General features: G+C 35.0%; 1 protein-coding gene across 11 annotated transcripts in view; it reads left to right on the forward strand.

The window, feature by feature from the left end:
• LOC101891519 (proton channel OtopLc) overlaps positions 1-23,961 on the forward strand; it is a 153,406-nt gene that overhangs the window by 98,584 nt on the left and 30,861 nt on the right. For 4 of the 11 annotated variants that reach the window (XM_011292651.3, XM_011292652.3, XM_011292655.3 and 1 more), the window contains one exon: positions 19,619-19,729. The exons of 4 other annotated variants lie outside the window; for them this stretch is intronic. In XM_011292651.3, the coding sequence (XP_011290953.1) occupies positions 19,619-19,729 (111 nt within the window). Of the gene's footprint in view, positions 1-5,616; positions 5,873-19,618; positions 19,730-23,961 lie in introns of those variants that run through there. 3 more of the 11 variants (XM_011292657.2, XM_011292658.2, XM_011292659.2) reach the window with 2 other exon arrangements.

Genomic DNA, 23,961 nt, shown 5'->3' on the forward strand with positions numbered 1-23,961 from the left:
GTACCAACTTCTCAGACTGACCATTATCATGTAATCGATCTTTAATATGTCACAAGGCACTTTCAAGGCATTCTCGACAGAAGCTCCCATAACCAATGGATTTTCTAACAAGTATTCAGTAACTGCTTACAAATCCCCCTACTAGTCCATTATTTGGATAATGTCAAATTAACCGAAATAAGTAGTTATTCTGTGGCCACTAAAAATCGTCAAATAAATTGATTTTTTTAGTTTACAAACCGAATGTGTAATTGAGTCTCGAACTCACAACTTTCGGATTTGGAGCTGCCTTTATTCATTATTTTGTAATGAGGAAAAATAAATTATTATTATATTATATTCAATCTACCGGTAATGCAAAATATAGTTTGCTTGCAGTTTCTTTTAAGGAGTTTTTCGTTTTATCCATCTTTCAAAATTTTTCTGGGTTACATCAAAGTCTCATTGTGTGTGGATTTTTAACGAACTAATAGTATCCTTCGATTTTTAAATTTTGAAAATATTATCCAGATTATCCAAATATCGAATTTTGGGATATAAAATATCGATAAACAGAAAACTTTCTCGAAATTTGTTTCTAAGTGCTATGAATCCGATTTAGATACAAAATATTTTGAGGTACTTTGGATAATGTTAATGATTGGAGTAGTGTATGTTCGGAATTAGAAGGTTAATCATTCTAATCATCGGAATATTACGAATCATTTTTTCTAACGCAAAAATTCTGAATTTGAATACCGGTTTAGGAGACAGAAAATCGATTTTAAGTATTTTAAGATCGAGGAAGTTTAAAAGTGATAAGGTCTTATGGAAAGCACTTGCATGATATTCTTATATATTTTTTAAGAACGCCATCTGTATTTGAACTTTTGTCTAGGTTTTGGCATAGTCAACTTATTTTGAAGCGGTTTTAACATAAATAAATCAGGACACTGATATTTTATATGGCTCAATGTGAAGTGATGCCAAAGAAAAGTACATGTATGATATTGTAATATTTAATTTATAGAGCGCCATCTATGCTTTGATTGTAATCTAAATTTTGGTTTAACTGTACGACATTATTTTTTTCAGAATGAGCTTTTTTTAAATGGTGTTAGAGCATAAACAATTTCAATGCATATAAGTAAGGCTTATTCAAAGTGCTTGTATCACATTTTAATATCGATTTATTGAGTGCCATCTGCTTTTCACTTTAAGTCAAAATTCAAGCATAGCTACCGGCTTTGTATATATTTTATAGATTTAAAAGTTTTCCTCAATTTGGCAGTTTTAAATTCAATGAGGATATCAAAATGTTCTTTAGTGCGATAAAAGTATTGCTTATGGATCTTATTTGTGTAATATTCTTATACACATTTTTAAGAGTGCCATCTGTACTTTAATTTAGGTTAAAGATTTGAGCACTAGATATCGCCATCTCTATTTATAAACCATTATATTATTTATGACCCATTATATTTTCTGAAACTAAATTCGAAAGCCAATTTAAACAGTGTACTCTGCAATTCTGTATAAGGCGCCTTCTGAGGTCTGCTATTCTATAGAAAATCTATCTTAGGATCTGCTTTTCGGTGGAAGACATCTTCAAAGATCTACTTTTCTATAGAAAATCAATCCAGAAGTTGATGGCAGAAAAAAATTTTGGAATGAAATAAATGTTTAGTTTGATGGTATTATATTAATGATTCAAAAATAATAATTTATTTAATTTCACATTCGATTTTAAAATCATTTCAAATACTTCATATTTGGCGCTCAAGCCGTGGCTACTTTACGTGTTCAATTATTTGAAGCTACAATAATCCAAATAAAACATCCCATCCCTGCTCAACAACAGATTTACACCAGCATGTATCTGTGCGAGTGTGTAAATTGTGGAAGAGAAACATTTTTTTTTGTATTTTCTCTGCCACAACATACCCACAATATCCACCTCCTTTATGCAGGATATTTTTGCTCCTACAACTTCTAGGGTTACCACATCATTTGTCCATCATTTGGCAAATATCATGACATGGGAAATTCATGGAATTGGAAATTAATTTCTAGGCGGTATCAAGCGTTTTGTCTTCATTTGAATTTCGTTTTATCCATGGATAGTAAGAACAATATTAACAGCGGCAGGACTATCTTTTGAAGTGTAACTCGTCTGTAACTAATGACTTTTGATTGTCTGTTACACTCTGTTAGTGTGAGTGCTGTGTATGATAGACTAGGGTGTGTGTGAGCGAGCGGGTGTTTTTTTTCGTTTTCACATTTGTGTATGTGTGCTGGCTTCAAACGTAGAGAGGTCACTAGGTCGTCCCGGGTTATTTGTAATGGATAGTTGCGTTAACATGGTCTTGGTTACACTCATGGCAAAGGCGTGTGTTTTTTGGGGGGTGGGTGGAAATTTTATATTTTAAAGAGATTTTTCCTGATGTCTTCCATACTATAGAACACATTGTCTGTGTTCTGTTTTTTATAGAAGTGGTCCTCCGGGTCTTATGTTCTAAGGAAGACCTCTCCTGAGAGGTCTGCCATTCTATAGAATATCTTAGGCTGTTATTCTATGGAAGATCCCTAAGATCTGCTATTCTATAGAAACCTCTTCATAGGTCTGCTATTACCTCTGTGGAGGTTTGCTATTCTCAAAAGGTCTGTTATTATATAGAAGAGTTTCTTGAAGTCTGCTATTCTATGGAAAACCTCTCCGTATGTCTGCTATTCAATAGGAACCTTTCTAGAGTCTGCTATTCTATGGAGAACCTCTCCCGAGGTCTGCTACTCTATAGGAGACCTCTCCAGAGGTCTGCTACTCTATAGGAGACCTCTCCAGAGGTCTGCTACTCTAAAGGAGACCTCTCCAGAGGTCTGCTACTCTATAGAAGACCTCTTCGGAGGTCTGCTACTCTATAGAAGACCTCTTCGGAGGTCTCGTATAGAAGACTTCTCTTTAGGTCTGCTACTATATTTTTCTATTCTATAGAAGACCTCTCCAGAGAGGTCTGCTATTCTATAGAAGACCTCTCCAGAGAGGTCTGCTATTCTATAGAAGACCTCTCCAGAGAGGTCTGCTATTCTATAGAAGACCTCTCCAGAAAGGTCTGCTATTCTATAGAAGACCTCTCCAGAGAGGTCTGCTATTCTACAGAAGACTTCTCCAGAGGTCTGCTATTCTATAGAAGACCTCTCCAGAGAGGTCTGCTATTCTATAGAAGACCTCTCCAGAGGTCTGCTTTTCTATAGATGACCTCTCCAGACTTCTAATATTCTATGGAATACCTCTCCAGAGGTCTGCTATTCTATAGAAGACCTCTCCAGTGGTCTGCTATTCTATGGAAGACCTCTCCAAAGGTCTGCTATTCTATAGAAGACCTCTCCAGAGGTCTGCTTTTCTATAGAAGACCTCTTCAGAGGTCTGCTTTTCTATAGAAGACCTCTTCAGAGGTCTGCTATTCTATAGAAGACCTCTCCAGATGTCTGCTATTCTATAGAAGACCTCTCCAGATGTCTGCTATTCTATAGAAGACCTCTCCAAAGGTCTGCTATTCTATAGAAGACCTCTCCAGTGGTCTGCTATTCTACAGAAGACTTCTCCAGAGGTCTGCTATTCTATAGAAGACCTCTCCAGAGGTCTGCTATTCTGTGGAAGACCTCTCCAGAGGTCTGCTATTCTATAGAACACCTCTCCATAGGTCTGCTATTCTATAGATGACCTCTCCAGACTTCTAATATTCTATGGAATACCTCTCCAGAGGTCTGCTATTCTATAGAAGACCTCTCCAGTGGTCTGCTATTCTATGGAAGACCTCTCCAAAGGTCTGCTATTCTATAGAAGACCTCTCCAGAGGTCTGCTTTTCTATAGAAGACCTCTTCAGAGGTCTGCTATTCTATAGAAGACCTCTCCAGATGTCTGCTATTCTATAGAAGACCTCTCCAAAGGTCTGCTATTCTATAGAAGACCTCTCCAGAGGTCTGCTATTCTATAAAAGACCTCTCCAGAGGTCTGCTATTCTATAGAAGTCCTCTCCAGAGTTCTTCCGAGGTCTGCTAATTTTCATGTTGTGATATCCAATAGAAAAATTCTCCTGTGTTCTGTATTTATTCCCGGTAAGGATATGCCACTTGTACTTAATGTAGGTCATACCATAAATCACATTTCAAACTTGACACAAATTAATTCATTTAGACCACTAACCATACGTTTGGTCGATGCAACTTACCCGAACATTTTGAACAACACGTCTCTGTGTAGATGATAAATTTATTCAACAACCGACATACATTTGGCACGATGCTCAATAAACTGTGCTTTGACTGCTGACAAGAGTAGGAAGTGATGGTGGTTGCATGGCATACAGGAGGGTGAGGGTGGAATTTGTGTTACCTTCATTCGGTTAATTTAGCCATTGGGGGTGTTAATAGCCCAAGGCATAGAGATTTTACAATTTGTTTGTTTTGTTGTTGTTGCTTAATGTCCTGCAGGAAATAAAACGTAACATTTGATACTTTTGAAAAAAAAAAAATAATTGAAAAATTAAAAATAATGTTTGTTGGGATTATAGTTTGGATGCTGTTACACACACACACAAATGTAGGCATAAAGGCAAAATGGGAAGTGATGCTGGGAATTAGTGAAGTATGTCTATTTTCAGGCCAATTTAATAAGGGAAAATGTAGATAACAAAACACACAATGGGAAAAAGGGGGTGGGTGGTAAGTTTGGAGAATTTGTGTTTTAATGAAGAAAAATCGTATATACACACACACACATACTCGCAATAAAAACAAATTGCCAGACACACCCACAAGAAAATTGTTGTTCCGAAAAAACTGGAGGGAAATCTGCGGGAATAATACATTTTATTTTTAATTTTTCAAATAGGGAGGAGATGCTGGCATCCTTTGAAAATGAATTTTGAAGTTATTTTGAGTTTTAGCCGTTAGATTAAATGTTTTGTTGTAGGTATTTAGAATTGTGTCCGTTGTGAGAAAATTGTTGCAAATTTTCAAATTGTAACGAACTTTTGCAAAATTGAAAAAAGCTTGCAAATATCCTGCAGGAAAGCTAGCAGGAAGTTACGTTCCAATCCTTACAACTTACAAAAAAGAGCTCTCCGCCTTTCTGTTTTCCTCTCTTTTGTAATGTTTGAGAAATTTGAGAATGGCAAAAGCTTTGTTGTCCAAATACTTGTAATCCTCGTTAGAGTGTCCTTGAGAGTGGTAGGGGAATTTATATTTGTTCTCTCTCTCTCTCTCTGTCTCTCTCTCTTTTCTCTCTATTGTCTGAAAGGGGAAATCCTCTGCAACATAGCATCCACAAACGGCGCAGTCAGAGGGGTAGTTATGTTGAGCTATCTTCAAATTTAGGAAACCACAACGAAGTGATCAACGAAAAACGAAAAATCCCTAACGCAATATTTTACTACAGTTTAACAGTTCAAGCGTGATTAAGACAACGAATACAAGACCGAGGAATAACGTATCAATAAAATATTTACAATTTAATTGAAATAAAATTTTAAATAAAATAAAAACGTCCAAAAATTGTGAAAAAAATTAAATAAAATGTGAAACAATTTTTAAAAAAAGAAATAAAAAATTAAAACCCGAGAAATTTATTGGAAAAAATAATTAACTAAAAATAAAAGAAAAAAATTAATTAAAAACAGAAAAAAAACTTATCGGAAAAAGTAGTACTCCACAAATTATGGGTAACGGCGGTGAAGTCAAAGTTGCCACAGTTGATGTTGAGGGCGGTGATAATATGGCCACATTACCCGTTTCACGTTCCCATACCACCGGCAGTACCGATAGTGCTGAAAAGAATAATGCCGCCAACAAGGAAATGGAATTAAAAAATGTTATGCCACAGCCATTACAAAGGTTAATATACATGCTATCATAACAACACACAAACAACAACATCAATAAAAGAAAAAAACATTGAATGGTTGTTTTTCTTGTTCTCGTTTCAAACATTTTTCATTTTACATGATTTTCCCTCAATTGAAATGAAAATGTTTTGCAATAAAAACACAGAAAACACACAACACAACAGATATTTTTATACATTTTTGCAAAGTGCTTTGATTGTCGGGTTCACAACAAACAAATAACACAACAAAAAAAGGACCCATTCAAGGATATTGTTATGGTGTAAATCTGTTCAAACTATATGAAAATATGTCTGTATGTGTAGAAATGTTTAAATGAGCATGGGTGTGGGTGTGTGTTTGAATCTGATTGTGTTTCGTTGATGTGAAAATGGCCAACCAGCCAGCCAGACAGTTTGGAGTGATGCCAAAGTGTCTGGTTATGTACAGGACCAAGTTAAAATCTCCATGGTATTTGTTATGGTTGTTTTTTTCTCTGGAGGAAAAATTGTAAAAAAAACAATGTCTGTAGTCTTGCCGCCAATTGTGTACTATGTACGTTCATGTGTCAATCAATGTGTTTTGGCCAAAAGTCAAAATAATTAAAACATTGAATTGTTATGGTTGAATTGAAGTTATAACTATGTGTAAAGGAGATGTCCAGCTAGTTAGGGATGGGCTAAAGTCGAGCTAGGCCAAAAATATGATATTCAATGAAAATCTGTGGGAACTTTTATAATGAAATTTCTTTCTGCTGTATATGACCTTTGGTAATAAATATCATTGTTATATAGTTCATATTACGACTTTGTGAAGTCCTAAATACAAAATCTGAATAGATTAAGTCCAAACTTGACAGATTATCTTCTTTTCAAAACTTGACCGTATGATTAAATTAGAATGGCATATGAATGGGAGATATATCTAAGTCTGGACCAGTTTCGACAAAATACGGTAAAGGTATTTCTGGGTTGTTTTTGGTGCCTTAAACCGAATATCTTTGATATGGACAGTGTATGCATAAAAGCTATGGTAGGTTGTATGTGCTAATAACAAACGTAAAAACAGAAGAAGATATATTTGGAAGCAATATTTAAATCGTAACAATTTTTGGTCTTAACTAATAAATTTTGAAAAAAGCAACAAGTTCGGCAGTGCCGAAATTTGGAAGGAATTTGCAAATTTTAAAAAGAAAAAAAATCTTGATAAATACTTCTATAGTAATAACCACAATTAATCCGGAAGCGGATAAAGATATACCGTAACTTTGCTTTGCATTACATTTCTTTCTGCTGTACATATATGACCTTTGGTAATACATATCATTGGTATATAGTTCATATTACGACTTTCCTAAGTCCTAGATACAAAATCGAATTATACGTACATGTGAGGCCTATATCTATATCTGAATCGATTTGGTCCAAACTTGGCAGACTTTTTTGTTTTCAGAATTTGATCGTATGATCCCAAATTTAACATTTTTGGTATATATTTTACATTAAATTAGGGAGCATATAAATGGGTGATATATCAAGTCCGGACCAGTTTCGACAAAATACGGTAATTGTATTTGTGGGTTGTTTATTGATGCCTTAAACCGAATATCATTGATATGGACAGCATATGCATAGTAGCTATATTAACATCTCAGATTTGCTTCTAGGCTGAATTAGGTTGTATGTGCTAATAAAAACGTAAAAACAGAAGAAGATGTATTTGGAAGCAATATTAAAATTTTAATCAATTACCACAATTTTTTGGGCTGACCAAATAAATTGTGAAAAAGCAACAAGTTCAACCGGGCCGAAGAAAGGGATATGCCAATTTTCAAAAAAATAAATAAAATAAAATAAAATAAAGAAATAAATAAATAAATCTTAAAAAACACTGCTATAGCATGGAAAAGTCAAAAGTTGGGCGGGTCCGACTATATGATACCCTATACCACTAAGCATATTTAGTAGAGCTCCCGAAATAAAGAATTTCTTTGAAGTAGATACATCTATCAACCTTTGGCTTTAGAGCAGGGGATACTAATATGTGGGAGGTATATCCAATTCTGAATCGATTTCAACCAAATTTAACGGAGAAATTTTTATCTTTTGTAGCAAATAAAATTGTTATAGAGTGCATGATATCACTTCGACATTCCGGACATTTGGACTGATCTTGGCCATTTGCTGCACAATTAACCTGGAATCGGTTAAAGATATATATGGGAGCTATATCCAAATTTGAACAGACCTTGATATAAATTGGCAGAGGTATTCAAGTGGAGTGCATATTACGCATGTGAGGGATTTAAAATCCCCAATCGGATGCAACACATATGTGGGAGCTATAGCTATGTCTGAATTCGGTCGGATTTACCAAAATTCAGGACTTTTGGACTGAAATTGGCCATTTGGTATGTGGGGGCTATATTGTCCTTGGGCCAAACAAATATTGCTTGCAAAATTTAATCTCAATCGGATAATAAATGCGACATGCATTTTGTTCACAAAAATACATGGACAGACGGACTGACATGCATAAATCGACTCAGAAAGTCATTCTATGAAGATCCTCAATGTTACAAACAAATGCACAAAGACATAATACCCCTACTACTATGTGGTGTAAATACCTAATATAGGGTGTTACCGCTATATTGGGGCCTAGGAAGACGTCAACCTGCATAGGCAACTTTCTGTCATAAACTGTCGAATTAGGAACTTCAAATACGAAATTTGTAGTACTCATTAGGAACTGCAAATACGTAATTTGAAACAGTTCTATGCAAGGATTTTTCTTACAAAATGGGAAAACATGCTGCCAATTTACATCAAATTTAGGTTAAAAATGTTGTTAAAACATTATGAGGCAACTCCATGATTATTGCCGGAAAATTAAAGAAAAAACATGATTTTTTTTAAATCAATTTTTAGAATGTGAAGTCTACAAGACTATAGTGTACCGTTATGTTTCTTAGGATATTATACCCTTGGGATAGAATGAACGAATCTCTGAAGATATAAGAAGACATTAAATCATTCGAAATATCATGGTTCGTTCTCCAACTTTCGATTAGATGGACTTAAAAGAAATGTGTTCATTTCTAATTTAAATGCAGAATTTGTAATTACTATGTCCTCCTTTAGAACCAATGTTTTCCAGAAACCTCAAAATAAACAGACAAAGCACCGTTTCATTCGGCCTGTATTTATTGTCTCTAATGTAGTAATGGATACTTAAAACAAGTCCTTTAAGAAAGTCACAATGTTGTGCCAGCAAATATTGTTTTTCTTAGAAAAGTATCCAGATCTGAAAAAAAGAAGAATCTTTAATTTTTTTTAAATTTGATTCAGATATTTTTCTTAAAAATATCACGATTTTACACCTGTTTTTTATAGAAAATTCTGAAAAAAATTCCATGAAAGATCAAGTTTAAATGACTTTCTTACAACGTCCATGAAAGAGCAAGTTTATATGTTTTTCGTCCGTAATTTCTACCAAAATGTCGTTAAATTTCCGGTACATTTTTAACAAGAAACCATGGAAAAATGCACAAATTTTGACCAGAAACGTTGTTTTTAAAGTCAATATTTTTTGGCGTGGAGCTTCATATATTTCTAAAAAATTCTTATCAGTTACTTAATTTTTTTTTTCTTAAAATATTTACGATTTTGTTCCAAGAAAATTAAAAAAAAAAAAACTCATTTTTTTATTATCCACGATTTATATTTCCGGGAAGCTTTAGAAAATCTAATCTAATCTAATTGTTTATTATACCCACAGCTATACGTCTACAGATTCGTATAAGACGTACTTTATCGAAATAACGGTTCGGTTCTATACCCTAGGTCTCCAGACGAAATCCATTTCAGGAAGCGTGGATTTGATTTAGCTGCTGGTTCCCACGATAACTCTTGAAGAGAGTGTCCGACTTGGTCCAAGTTGGGTTCATCGTAATATTATTATCAATCAGATGGGCAATATCGGTCCGCCTTCCTCCCCCAAAAAGGGCTAAAATTCTCCATTTTTAGAATTTTCTTCATTTGTGTGGGAGGTCCGAAAAAGCATTGCCAAGTGTGGACTTGGTTCCTTTCATTGAGATATTGTTATTTAAAATTGAGTACTGGAACAATATTGTCCATTTTCACTCCTGGCTTAAGCCTAATATAATCATGTGTAATTGTATTACATATATGTTCGTGCGATATCTTTATATGGGGTTACTCTAATATAGACAAAAAAAGTGAGACGTGTGCTATTTAACGAAAATTGGACCACGGATTCCAAATTAAAAGAGCTATAACCCAAATATACACTTTTTATGGGCTAGGCAAAAGGCGTGTGCCAATAATGTCGTTTTTTCAGAAAGAGTTGACCTATATTACCCATCTCCGAACTTGATCTAAATTTGCTAAAAATATTACGTTGATCCTTATGCGTATATAAAATACTGATCATGGATAACAGGAAAAAGTTCTCCCATTTTGCAGTGTACTATTTTGAACATAAGATAATTTTTTATTCCCACAGGCCAGCAATGTGTTCCCCAAAAAGTAGTCCAAATTAAGAATGTTATCTCAACCCCATAAATTGAGATTTCTTATAAAAAACGTGCTGTTACCTTTCATGTATATATCAATTGATTTCAGCACTATTTATCTTTTATGTGATATTAACATGTCACTGAAGGTGTCAGAAAACAGCTTCAAAATATCAGTCATATTTCCTATCGCCATAAAAGAAAATATTTTTAATGGAAGCCCATTGATGATTTCATAACCATTAAAAAATGTACTTCATTTATATGTTTCTCTGGCAATTGAAAATAATCAATATTCTGTTAAGCACGCCAGGACCTGCAATAAATCACATTTTGCACAATTTTTTTTTTTTTTAATTATTGAATGAAATGAAAAGAAGTACGTTCTGCTGCATTTCGAATACATTTGTTTTTGTTTTCCCGTTATGTAGTTGCTTCACGTGTTTTTAATTTAATAAAGCCGGATGTGAATGTCCTCCGGTTATGAAAATGTGTCTAAGGAAAGAAGTCGAAACAGATTTCAACATTTCACCAGAACCATGCAACACACATTCCCAATGGAATGTGAAAAATAAAAGCAAAAGAACGAATGATGCAGGCAGTGTTTGGGGCCAAAAAAAATCATAGTAACATGAAAGGATAACACAGGACGCACTACATTTGGATGGCTCCAAGATGTGAATGCTTGTTTTTTTGTTTTCATCATCAGTATGTACTTGGACGGCAACACATAACTACTCCATTACCACCGAGACAAATGGAATTCGCATCAAACAAAACCATTGCCTACCGCACCATATTTTTTCCTGCTTCTCTGTTTCAGTGTTTGTAAACATGAAACTCTGGAGAGCTGAAAAGGCTATGGGAAAAAGTACGCCATCAAAAAGACAAACAGAACTTGACAGGATGCGATAATGGGGAATATGTACTACTCGAAAAGAAAGACCAAAAAAGAAAAACATGTACTATATACTCGTACATAGGAGAAGTATACCCCTCGATGATAAGTGTGTGTATGAAAGCAAGGATACTTTGAAATGTTGTGGAGGTGTGTTTGTTTTTGTTGGCAAGTTCTTGGTGTCTTGGTGCACGAAGAAAGCAGAAATCAGAACTCCCTTAGGGAAGTTAAAGAAGACTTGATGATAAGAGACTCGCTGACATGAGACGCAAACGTAGATGATATGGAGCGGAAAACAAAAGATTATAAATATTTCACAGTTTGACGGGATAACGAAGGACGCCGAGAATGGAATGTTAAAAAGTGAATTTGTCACGTATTTATTGCCTGCGGGAAAAAAATTAAGGCAAAAATTAAAACGAACCAAAAAATAGAAAAAGGGGGAAAAGAAAAAAATGTCGTTTTTGTTGAAATTTTTTTAGAAATGTTGACAGAATGCAAGGACATTTGCAATGAAAGGAATTTCGAAATACGAATGAAGATGTAAGTAGAGAATTTGGAATTAGATGCTAAGACTTATTTGATGGCGAAATCACTATTTTTTGTTAAAACTTGACTGTATACTGAACTATACCAGTAATGAAAGAACCAAATTCGGGCGGGGTTGACTAAATGATATTTTACAATATCAAACCGCAGTTTGGAAGACACGCAGGACGAAATATGAAAGATTTTTAATACTATTAAAGAACATCGTAAAATTCGACATTTCGGGGTCCGGACCCAAAAAAAAACATAGTTTATCAGTAGGCAGGTTAAGTTTGTAAATGGGCCATGTCGTTCCACGTTTTCGTATAAAAAAACGGTACCGCCCGATATTGGGTATTTTGACGATTTCAGCAACATTATTCACCGGAATCACTTGAAATGGATACTACAACCTATGCAAAAAATTTCGTATGTGGGTCCACGTTTTCGTACAGCCCCCATATAACGGTATCTCCCGATATTAGGCATTTTTATGTTTTTAGCGACATTATTTACTGGAATTATTTCAAATTTTGTATTTGAAGTTCGTAATGGGTACTACAGTTTATGACAGAATTTTCACGTATAGCCCCGATATAACGGTACCTCCCGATTGTCGGTATTTTGATTATTTCCGCAACATTATTCACTGGAATCGAAATTCGTATTGGAAGACATTAATGGATACTGCAACCTATGACAAAAATTTCGTATGCAGTTTCACGTTTTCGTATATCCCCCATATAACAGTCTCCCTGATATTCGCAATTATGGCCCCTTCCTCACGAAATTTTGTTTGGAGTTAACGTTAGGCTATTCCAACTCTAAGATAAATTTTTTTTGCTCCGCAAAAAAAAAATTCCTGATTTTGTAGATTCTCTACATGTCGCAATTATAGATCAATCAACGAGAAAATTTGTATGGGAAATAAGTTAAAGACAGGGCAGAAGCCTACCAGTTTAAGTGGTCATCGGATAATGGGCCACAACTTTTGTTTAAAAAATGCCACAATTTTCATTGAACAGCGAATATGTTTAGGGGTATTATAGGCATGATTGGGCAAAAAAGTTTGTAAGGCCTCGAAATATTAGTCCCACGATGTCACACATCGATAGCTCTTGAGGGATGAAATGCACCAAAATCAGGAAATAAGCATTTAAATCATTCTAAACTTCACACATTCCAATATTTACTAAAGATCTGATGTGAGGATTGTTGACTGCATCTTGCACCTCTCCCACAAGGAGGTCAACATTTTGAAAGTGAAATAAGCATACGATTCTCTTTAAATTTTATATATCCTTATATTTTTGCATACGAAAGATCTGGTGTGAAGATGAGATATATCGATCCACTCTTTTTAGTACCACCCCACAAATGCGGACGACGACCTTGTGTTGCTGTCATCTGTTTTGACACAAAAACAAATTCAAATTAATTTTTGTACCAATTTAGTCAATCATGCGGAATTTCATTGGCAAACATTCAAATATGCGTAATCGGCGGAAATAAAAATGGGAGCTATATCCAAATCTGAACCGATTTCAATATAATGTAGAAAAAATCATCAAAATGCCAAATATCTGGAGGAATTCTGTTAATCTTGAAAACACATGCTCCAATAATCGAATGTCAAAAGGCACTCAAATAATGCCTTAGATATTATTTTTTTAACCATTAAAAATATTTGAAATATTAAAAATTGCGTATGATTTTCCCTTCAGAAATTAGTCAACTTTTTTCAAAAACCTCAAAATGGGAGACAGTGACGTTTTTTCCAATGGTGGATCTTTGGCAAATTTTCGGAAAAAATCTAACCGAATTTGGGGGTGCGAAATACGCTAGATTTTTTCCCAAGCGAAGTGGCTCTCATTTGTTAAATTTATCAGAATTAAAGCAATCCTTTATATTTTTTGGAGAATTTTAAGACAAATGTTTCCAATATTTAAGAATTCGAACTTAACGCCGTTTTTACCAGTTCCTACTTAAATTAGAAAATACTTTATGAATTTTGATAACAGTTTCATTTGATCATATTCGAACTATGTTTACCCACATCTCTCTATTGATTTTCCACTGAAAAACAAATCCATCCAAAACTTTGTAAACATTTAACAAATCAATGCATCTAAAGCCATAATCCTTCAAGTGTGATAATATTCCGATGAAAATTTAAAATAAGGAAGCAAAAACGAGAAAAAAGACCCTACTTCTCTTTGCCAGGTTGCCACATTGCATGCAACACTTGAGTTTCTTTTGAAACAGAAGAGCATCAAAACAAAAGGATTTCCACGATTTCCATCATATAAGTGAAAATACACTTATAACGGTTACTATTTGAATAATAATTTAAGAGCATGCGTATGGGTGTGTATATATGTGTGTGCATGTGTTGGCATAAGTACCTCAGTGAAAACCAGGCGGTTTGGGGTGCATTGTTGTTGGCTCTATAAAGAACTCCCAACACTTTGCATAATAGCCAACGAATTGGGTCAAAATACTGCTTCGAAATGAAAAAACTATAGTTTGGTATACATTAATTTCAGTGCTCGGCAGAAGGGGGGAGAGGAGGAGGGGGTAAGGAGGTATATCCCAATATAGGTAGTTTAATAAATGACACAAATTGTGTGTGTATGCATGTATCGGCATTCCCGTTGTTGCCAACGCCGATTTAAAGGATTCCAACGGCAGTCTCATTCATTTATTTATTCAGTTTTATTTTTTTTTGTTGGTGTTGCCGTTGAATTGGGGTGTAAATATTTGTTGCATTTTCGATTGCAAGCAAACAGAAAAAGTTTTCAGATCGTTAAGCAGAAGCAGGCACTTGAGGCAAAGTGAACTGAACGCCAACAATATCAGCGAATGAAACGAGGAGGAAGGGAGGGGAAATAGTACAGACCACCATAATACTACATGTCGTTGTGTAATGGCTGTTGACTGTCCTCACACACGGACAGGCAAGCAGGTTGGGTGGCTGGGAAGATGGTTGGTTGACTGGTTAGCTCAATGGCTGGCTGGCTGGCAGACAGACATTGTTGTCCCAGAAAATAAAAGGAAGTAATTGTTGGTGAAAAATCAGAACGTCGTTTCTTATGCAAATGTAAAACAGTTTTTTACATACACATACATACATATGTTGGTGTATAATGAGGAAAATTGAATACATAAGGGACGGGACACAGTGTAGGAAAGATTTTAAAGATTTTCATACCCTCCACCAAACATAGTATGGAGGGTATATTAAGTTCGTCATTCCGTATGTAACTCATCGAAATAATAATTTTAGACCCAACAAAGTACATATATTCTTGATCAGCGTAAAATTTTAAGACGATTTAACTCTGTTCATCCGTCCGTCTGTTGTAATCACGTCAGAACAAATTAAGATAGGAACAGATCTATCTTTTGTCGGCATTCAGGTCAAGTTCGAAGATGGGCTATATTGGTGCACGATATCGTATATCCCCCCATATAACGGTACTCCGATATTCGGTATTTTGATGATTTTAGTCACATTTTTTAATGGAATTGTCTGAAATTTAACACAAGGAGTTCCTTGTGAGATCTTTAGCCGCTGGAAGAGAATTATCTACATAGGTCCCCACATTATTGTGGGGATATTGATATCGTACAGCCCCCACATAACGGTACCCCTTGATATTCGGTATTATGATGATTTTATCCACATTTATTAATGGAATTTTCTGAAAATCTACATAAGGAGTTCTCTGTGAGTACTTTAGCCCCTGAAAGAGAATTGTCTATATAGGTCCACAATATCGTATATCCCCCATTTAACGGTACCTTCAGATATTTTGATGATTTTAACCACATTTTCCAATGGAATTGTCTGAAAATCCACACAAGGAGTTCATGGTGAGATCTTTATTCCCTGGAAGAGAATTATCTATATAGGTCCACGATATCGCATAGACCCCATAAAACGGTACCCACCGAATATTCGATATTTTGATGATTTTTAGCCACATTTTTCAATTGTCTGAAATTCTACACAAGGATTTCTTAGTGAGGACTTTACTCCAGGACATTGATTTCCACAATATCGTATATCCCCACATATATCGGCACTTTCAGATATTCGGTATTTCTAAGATTTTAACGGACTTTTTAATGTATTTTTTTTTTTTTTTTTGAAGATTTCCTAATTTATTCCAAATGGCGGAGGGTATTCAAAGGTCTGTCCGAATTTACTGCTTTTTTACTTGTTTATACTAATTTATTTCCAAAATCAAGAGGCTGCTTAAAAATATTTTGGGGTTCTGATAAGAATGTTTTTGTATATAAAATCGTGCAATGTTTAAGAATTTTTGTATACTATGTTCCTGATATGGATGAAATCGACTACTTTCTTACTTTATATGATATAATTTTTGAATAATGTGGACCAAAATATTGATAAAAATATTGGGATGTGAAAAAAATGCAAATAAAATCGACATTTTTCTATTTTATGCCAGTGATTGTTAATCAGAATTTTAAACTTTTGTGGGGGAGGGGTATCACAAAAATATATTTTTACATTAGATCTTTGATTAAGAGAACTTTTTAGTTTTACCAAGTTTAAACAGAATGGGAGACTTATTTCGCAAGTTTGGGAGATGTAAGTATTGAAAATTGGAAACCCTTGTGGGGGAGGTTCCAGAAGGGGTGAGCCTATATCTATCATATTTCCACCAGATATTGCGTGGGTAAAGGCAGTGGTATGTGTGAAATTTGAAGAAAATCGGATGCCTTTTTTGAATTTTAAGAGAGTCATAATTATTCTAAATTTTGACCCGTTGTGGGAAAGGTACTAGAAGGAGTGAACCGTTATATTCCATATTAGCAATTGATCTCTTATTATCTCTCGCATTTTTGAAGGATTCAATTTATCAAAATTTTGACCCGTTGTGGAGGAGGTACCAAAAGGAGTGGTCAGATATATTTCACTTTTATACCCTACACCACATAGTGGTAAAAATATTATGTCTTTGTGCATTTGTTTGTAACATGGAGAAGGAAGCGAGATAGGCCCATAGTTCCTTTTGATGATCTGCATAGAATAACATTCTGAGACGATTTATTCATGCATTTTTGTAAGCAAAGTTCAGGACGCATTTATTGCCGGATCCAGATGAACATCTGCACAATTCATTTGTTGGACCCAAGGACGAATTAAATTGGAAATCGGTCAAAATGTAGATATATCTCCCATATATATCTTCGTCCGATTTGACTTTTATTGTGCACCAAACGTGTAAAATCAGCCCAAATAGTTACGGAATTTTGCACATACGATCAAATTAAGCCTTGATCGATGCACTCCATATCTAAGGTATTCGGGAAAATATATCAAATAAAAATCAGAAATACATTTGCCAAATTTTATCAAAATCGGTTCAGATTTGGTTATAGCTCTAATATATATATTTTTATCCGATTTCAAGTTAATTGTGCAGAAAATGGGTAATATAAGGCCGAATTGAAAATGCACAAATGCCTCGGAAAATATAGTAGAAATCGAATCAGAGGAGGATATTCCTCTCATAGTTCGTATGATTTGATTCTCACAAATTCCCCATAAAAACTTTTATTTGTTATCTACTAAAGCTCTACTAAATATGCAAAGGGGTGTAGGGTCGGCCCGACTATAAGACTTTCTTTACTGGTCATACCAGATCTTGTGTCGCTAGAAATATTAGAATGTATCAAGTTTTGTAGCAGTTGGGAGGCAGGTACCAAATGAAGTGGTCCGATATATTTCATTTTTATACCAGATATTGTGCTGGTAGAAATATTGGGATGTGTCGATTTTGAAAGTAATCGGATGCTTTTTACGAGCACTTTGATTTGTTTATTTTTATTTTTTGATTTGTTTATTTTTACGAGCACTTTGATTTTTTTTGTGAAACCTTTGTGGGGGAGGAGGTGCCAGCAGTAGTAGATCGATAAGTCCCATCCTTGCACTTGATTTTGCTTTAATTTAATCTGAAAGTTTGAATAAATCTGATACTCATTTTGCGTTTTATGGAGGCACCGGGAGCTGTGGGCCGATATATTCCATATTCGCAACTAATCTTGTGCTAGTAGAAATATTGGGATGTGTCGAGTTTGAAAGTAATCGGATGCTCATTTCGCGTTTTATGAGCTGCATGTTTATTCAAAATGATGACCCGTTGTGGGGGAGGAACAAGAAAGAATCAATTTTCCATACCAGATTATGCATTAGTAAAACTATTGGAATGTGTGAAATTTGAAGAAGATCGGATGCCTTTTTCGTATTTTATTAGAGACACAATTATTCAAAATTTTGACCTATTGTGGGGAATGTTCCAGAAGAAGTGGTCAGATGTACTCCATCTTCACAGCAGATCTTATGTTGATAGAAATATTGTAATGTGCCGAGTTTGAAGGAAATATAATACTCATATCGCTTTTATGAGCTCCATAGTTATTTAAAAATTTGACCCTTTGTGGAGGAGTTACAGAATTGAGTGGAGTTGAACCTGACCCAGCATTATTAAAAAATATTATGATTTGCCAAGTTTGTTTAACAAACGGATGATTCTTTATTGTTCTATTTTTTTTTTTTTTTTGTGAAGATTTTGATCTTATATGGGGGCGGTACCAGAAATAGTATACCGATATTGTCCACCTCCGAACTCGATTTATTTTTTATAAAAATATTACGATGTACCACGTTTGGAGCAAATTATAAACACATTTCGAGAGATATCGTATGCACAAGTAAGACAGAAGGATGGATTGACGGACACCGCTAGATCAATATCAAATGTCTTTAAACTGATTTCGTCCCAAGAGACCTGGGGTCTAACGCCGTTATTCTTGATAAAGTACGTTTTGGCCATATAAAATTATATATAGCCATAGCCATATCCGTAGCCATATGCTCGAGGGTATACATTTTCTAGGGACCTAAAATACAACAAAATTTTATTAATCTACTTTAGTTCGTTCAGAAGCTACAGTTATTTTCACAGACTTACAGACAGACATGCGGGCAGGACTAAATCGACATAGAATCTTATGTTGTTCAAAAGTTTCTGGTGTCTAAACTGATTATATCGAGGAATTAAGAACGGAAGGACAAACTGAATATACCCCACCCCTCCATACTATTGTGGAGAGCATAAAAATATAAAAGTTTAAAGTTACTTAAATTCCTACCAGAAAAGAACTCTTCCTTCTATTGGTTGTTGGTGCATACATAGATTACAATTTTCCCCGTTTATATAAATATTAATTTAATGTTGCAAATTTATGCATACATTTATGCATTATGCAATAAGGTATCACAGCAAAATTATAATTTATACGTACAAAATTACAAACCCTAGAGCAACCCCTTACCTGAATGTGTAATAAGCCCCCCTCCTTTTTCGTATCTAATGATCCAAAACGAAAACAAAATGTAATGCAGTAAGTTAGCAACCCCCCATTTTGTAGGTTCTTCTTGTTTTTAATTTTCATCAACATCATCATGTTCTTCTTCTCCTCTTTTTTGTTGACTTATTTCAACTTTTTAGTGATTTATGTATGTGTTTTTTATTTTTGGTTCTCTTGTGGCCCCCGCAATTTCCAATTTCCCAACCCTTAGGCCATGAATATAGTGAGCATTAGTGCAACCCCCCAAACCCTACCTACCCAGGTTTATATGGCTATTGCGTTGGTCTTATTGTGCATATGTTTTTTCCCGCAGTACTTGTGCCAATTTTCTATTTTGTTTTCTGTGTGTCTTTTTTATTCCAATCTCTTTCTTGATTGCATTCTAGGGTCGTTTATTCACTAAAACCAAATTCGAATAGCCGCAGTTATTTACCGGCAAACATAACCGTACATGGCACATATCACACCAATATCATTACCGGACCAATTGAATTATGGTAAAATTGATAATTGAATATTTGTGGTTTTTTATTATTTTAATTTTTATTTATTTTAACAGAAAAAGTATTTATTACAAAATTTAAAAAAAGAAATATTAAAAATTTATGAAAATTATGAAAATTTTATGAAATTAAGGTGACACTTTTTTATTTCGGCCACATGAGAGAAAGTGATTATTTTCAAAATTTTGAATTTCAAAAATTAATATAAATCACTGATCGGATCATTGACTTCGATTGCTTTTGCCAAAGTGCCTAACTATGAAATTTCAATTTTCTATCATGTGCGCAAGAATCTTTTTATTATACCCTCAGCCATATGGCTACAGAGGGTATATATCATTTGATACGGCCAAAACGTGCCTAGTCGAAATAACGGTTTTAGACCCTAGGTCTCTTTGGACCAAATCCGTTTCAGAACATTTCGAGTCGATCTAGCGATGTCCGTCCGTCCGTCCGTCCGTCCGTCTGTCTGTCTGTCTGTCTGGCTGGCTGGTGCGCACGATAACTCTCGAAGGGAGTATCCAATTTGGTCCAAACTTGGTATCGGTCTACTCCTTCTGGTACCTCCCCCACAAAAGTTCGAAATTTTCAAAAAATTTAATTTTTGCACAGAAAGAGAAATTATAGTCCAATTTTGCTCCAACTTTGCAAATCTTAATATTTGAGTCAGTGTGAGGTCGGGTGTGAAAATGGAAAATATCGGCCCACTCCCCCACATATGGTAAAAATTTTGAATAATTACAACTCTCATAAAATGTGATGTAAGTGTCCGATTGTCTTAAAATTTTACACATCCCAATATTTATATTAACCCAAGGTCTGGTGTTAAGATGGAATATATCGGTCCACTCTTTCTGGTACCTCCCCCACAAAAGGTCGAAATTTTCAAACAAAAAAAAAATATATTTTTTTTTGCACAGAAAGAGAAAGAATAATTCGATTATTCTGCTACCTTGCAAATCCTAATATTTGCATCATTGCTAGGTCTGGTGCGAAAATGGAGAATATCGGTCCACTCCTTCTGGTACCTCCCCCACAAAGGGTCAAAACTTTAAATAATCACAACTCTCATAAAATGTGATGTAAGAGTCTGATTGTCTTGAAATTTCACACATCCCAATATTTATATTAACCCAAGATCTGATGTTAAGATGGAATATACCGGTCCACTCCTTCTGGTACCTCCCCCACAAAAGGTCGAAATTTGCAAAAAATATATTTTTTGCACAAAAAGAGAAAGTATAATCCGATTTTGCTCTCACTTTGCAAATCCTAATATTTGCATCAGTTCTACGTTAGGTGTAAAAATGGACAATATCGGTTCACTCCTTCAAGTACCTCCCCCACAAATGGTCAAAATTTTGAATAATTACAACTCTCATAAAATGTGATGTATGAGTCCGATTGTCTTCGAATGGCGCACATCCCAATATTTATATTAACCCAAGCTCTGGCGTTAAGATGAAGTATATCGGTCCACATCTTATGGTACCTCCCCATAAATGGTCGAAAATTTGAGATATATATTTTCTGCACAGAAAGGAAGCAATAATCTAATTTTGAAAAACATGAGGCTCAAAGAAAGCGAAATAAGGATTAAACTCTTTTCAAATTTCACACATACAAATTATTTTTGCTAACACCAGATCTGTTTTGAAGATGATCCTATATATCTGCGAACAACTTCTGGCACCTCACCCACAAAGAGACACATTTTTCAATATTTTTATCTGTCATAAATTGCGAAACAACTCAGTGATTCTTTACAATTCCTATATCCATCTGCTAGAATAATATTTATATCATATTTATGTAGGTCCGATACGAAATTGACAATATTGACCCATTCTTTAAAAACCCACTCCATAGAGGGTGAAGAGAGCTGAGGGTATACATCTGTCGGCAAAGCCGACCGATACTTTTTTACTTGTTTTTCAATTAAAATCAAAACTCTCATTGTCATCTGCATTTAGGATAATGCATGATATTACACTCCGTAAAATGTAAGAAGAGAGTATGGTTTGATTTTTGTAAAATATATGTTTTTAATAAATTTTATAGAGTATTTTTTGAGACTTTTTAACGACTTATAAATAAAATAATTGTCTCTCAGAGCATTATTCATTATTACACAAAAAAAAAGAAAAACCGTTAGATAATTTTACACAAAACATATATTTATTTTATGGGGAAAATGACTGGAAGTAAAATGACCATTAAATGCTTCCTTCAAAAAAAGTCGAGGATTTGCTTCAACTATTTTGTTTGTAATCGATATCTGATTCAAAGTCGGCTAATATTACAGGGTGAGATGAAAAAACTTCAACCAACTTCACACTGCTGTCATTTCTAAGCCACTCGTCGGACAGCTGTTAAAATTATTCCAGTGACAGCTCATTATATTGTTCAGAAGCATTCAAAAACATTTCGGTGAGAATTTTCAAGACAAAAAGTTATTCGTGGTGGAATTCAAGCGATATGGTGTGATTTCTTTATATTTGGCTGGAAAACCACAAGTGGCTATCGTTAGAGCACTGCAGCATTTTAATGTGATTAAAACTTTTGTGTCTCGTACCATTGCTCGTTACCGTGATTCTGGTAGCGTAGCCCGATGTCAAGGAAGTGAACGGAAGAAAACAACAACATCAGCAGAAATGGTTCGAGATGTAAAGAAGCGACTTGATAGAAACCCGTGTCGCAGTGGCCGAAAAATGGCTCGTGAACTGAACATATCGCAATATTCCATTCGGCAAATATTGGAAAATTAGCTCAGGTTAAAGCCATCGAAAAGTGCAAGAACTTACACCGCAACAGAAAGAAATAAGCTCCAAAGAGCTAAAGAGTATTAGCGCGAAAATATTCTGGAGGGTGTATTAAAGCCTTGAGCACGCAAACATTTTGACCACAAACCTTGGACATTCCAACAGGACAAAAGGGCCAGCGCACACAGCGCCACCCAAGGATGGTTACAAAATGGGGTTCCTCGCTTCATTTCCAGCGCACAATGGCCACCAAAATCTCCGGATACCAATCCGTTGGACGATTGTGTGTGTGCGGTATTTTGGAAATCAAGGTTGGCACTAAAAAATACCAAAGTGTCGATCTCCTCAAGCAAGCGCTTCGCCGGGAATGGGCCAAAATACCGTAGAGCAACATTCGGGCACCGTCGTAATTTGGTTGTAATTATTCAAAATGTTGACCCTCTGTGGGGGAGGTACTTGATGGAGGGGACCGATATTGTCCATTTTCACACCTGATCTAGCACCGGTGCAAATATTAGGATTTGCTAAATTGGAGCAAGAACGGATTATCATTTCTTTTTCTGTGCAAAAAATATATTTTTTGAAAATTTCGACCTTTTGTGGGGGAGTTACCAGAAGGAGTGGACCGATATTGTCCATCTTAACACCAGACTTTGGGTTAATATAATTATTGGGATGTGTAAAATTTGAAGACAATCGGACTGTTACATCACATTTTATAAGAGTTGTAATTATTCAAAATGTTGACCCTTTGTGGGGGAAGTACTTGATGGAGTGGACCGATATGGTCCATTTTCACACCTGATCTATCACCGGTGCAAATATTAGGATTTGCTAAATTGGAGCAAAAACGAATTATCCTTTCTCTTTCTGTGCAAAAAGTAATTGTTTTTCTAAATTTCGACCTTTTGTCTTGAATTACTACGCATCCTGTTTGGAGGTTCTTTACTAAATCGACTTTTTTTGTTTCAATGTCGGTATCTTGTCAAAAATCTGAGTCAAGTCGTAGTACATAGTGTAGAGCAACACCCTGTCTTCCTCTCCATAATATTGGCAGTTTACGCTTTTCTTATATTTTCTCTAAAGATGTTAGTATGAAAAACTCACTATGATATGGATCTGTAATACCACCCAATGACATACCTATGCCACACGCAATATTTGCTTCTAATCTAAAAATAATGTTTGACATGATTCTTAAATTAAATATTCCACCCATTTTTCAATTTTCCCCTTTGCAATGTCCTTGAATGAGAAAATCTTCTAACCTAACCTAGGTTCATAGTGTTTTTAAGGATTATTTGTTAAGAAACGAGCTGAACATTGCAGCTTGTTTGAGTGAGTGATGCTGCTGTCGTATATCTCGGTATGAACTAGATTCACCGTTTGCATTCTGTTCTTAGTCGAATGAACACTCTTTGTAATGTTGTTGACCCAAAAGATGGATGCGACACAAAAACTATA

This window comes from Musca domestica, unplaced genomic scaffold, assembly GCF_030504385.1.
Source record: "Musca domestica strain aabys unplaced genomic scaffold, Musca_domestica.polishedcontigs.V.1.1 2, whole genome shotgun sequence".
Classification (NCBI taxonomy): domain Eukaryota; kingdom Metazoa; phylum Arthropoda; class Insecta; order Diptera; family Muscidae; genus Musca; species Musca domestica.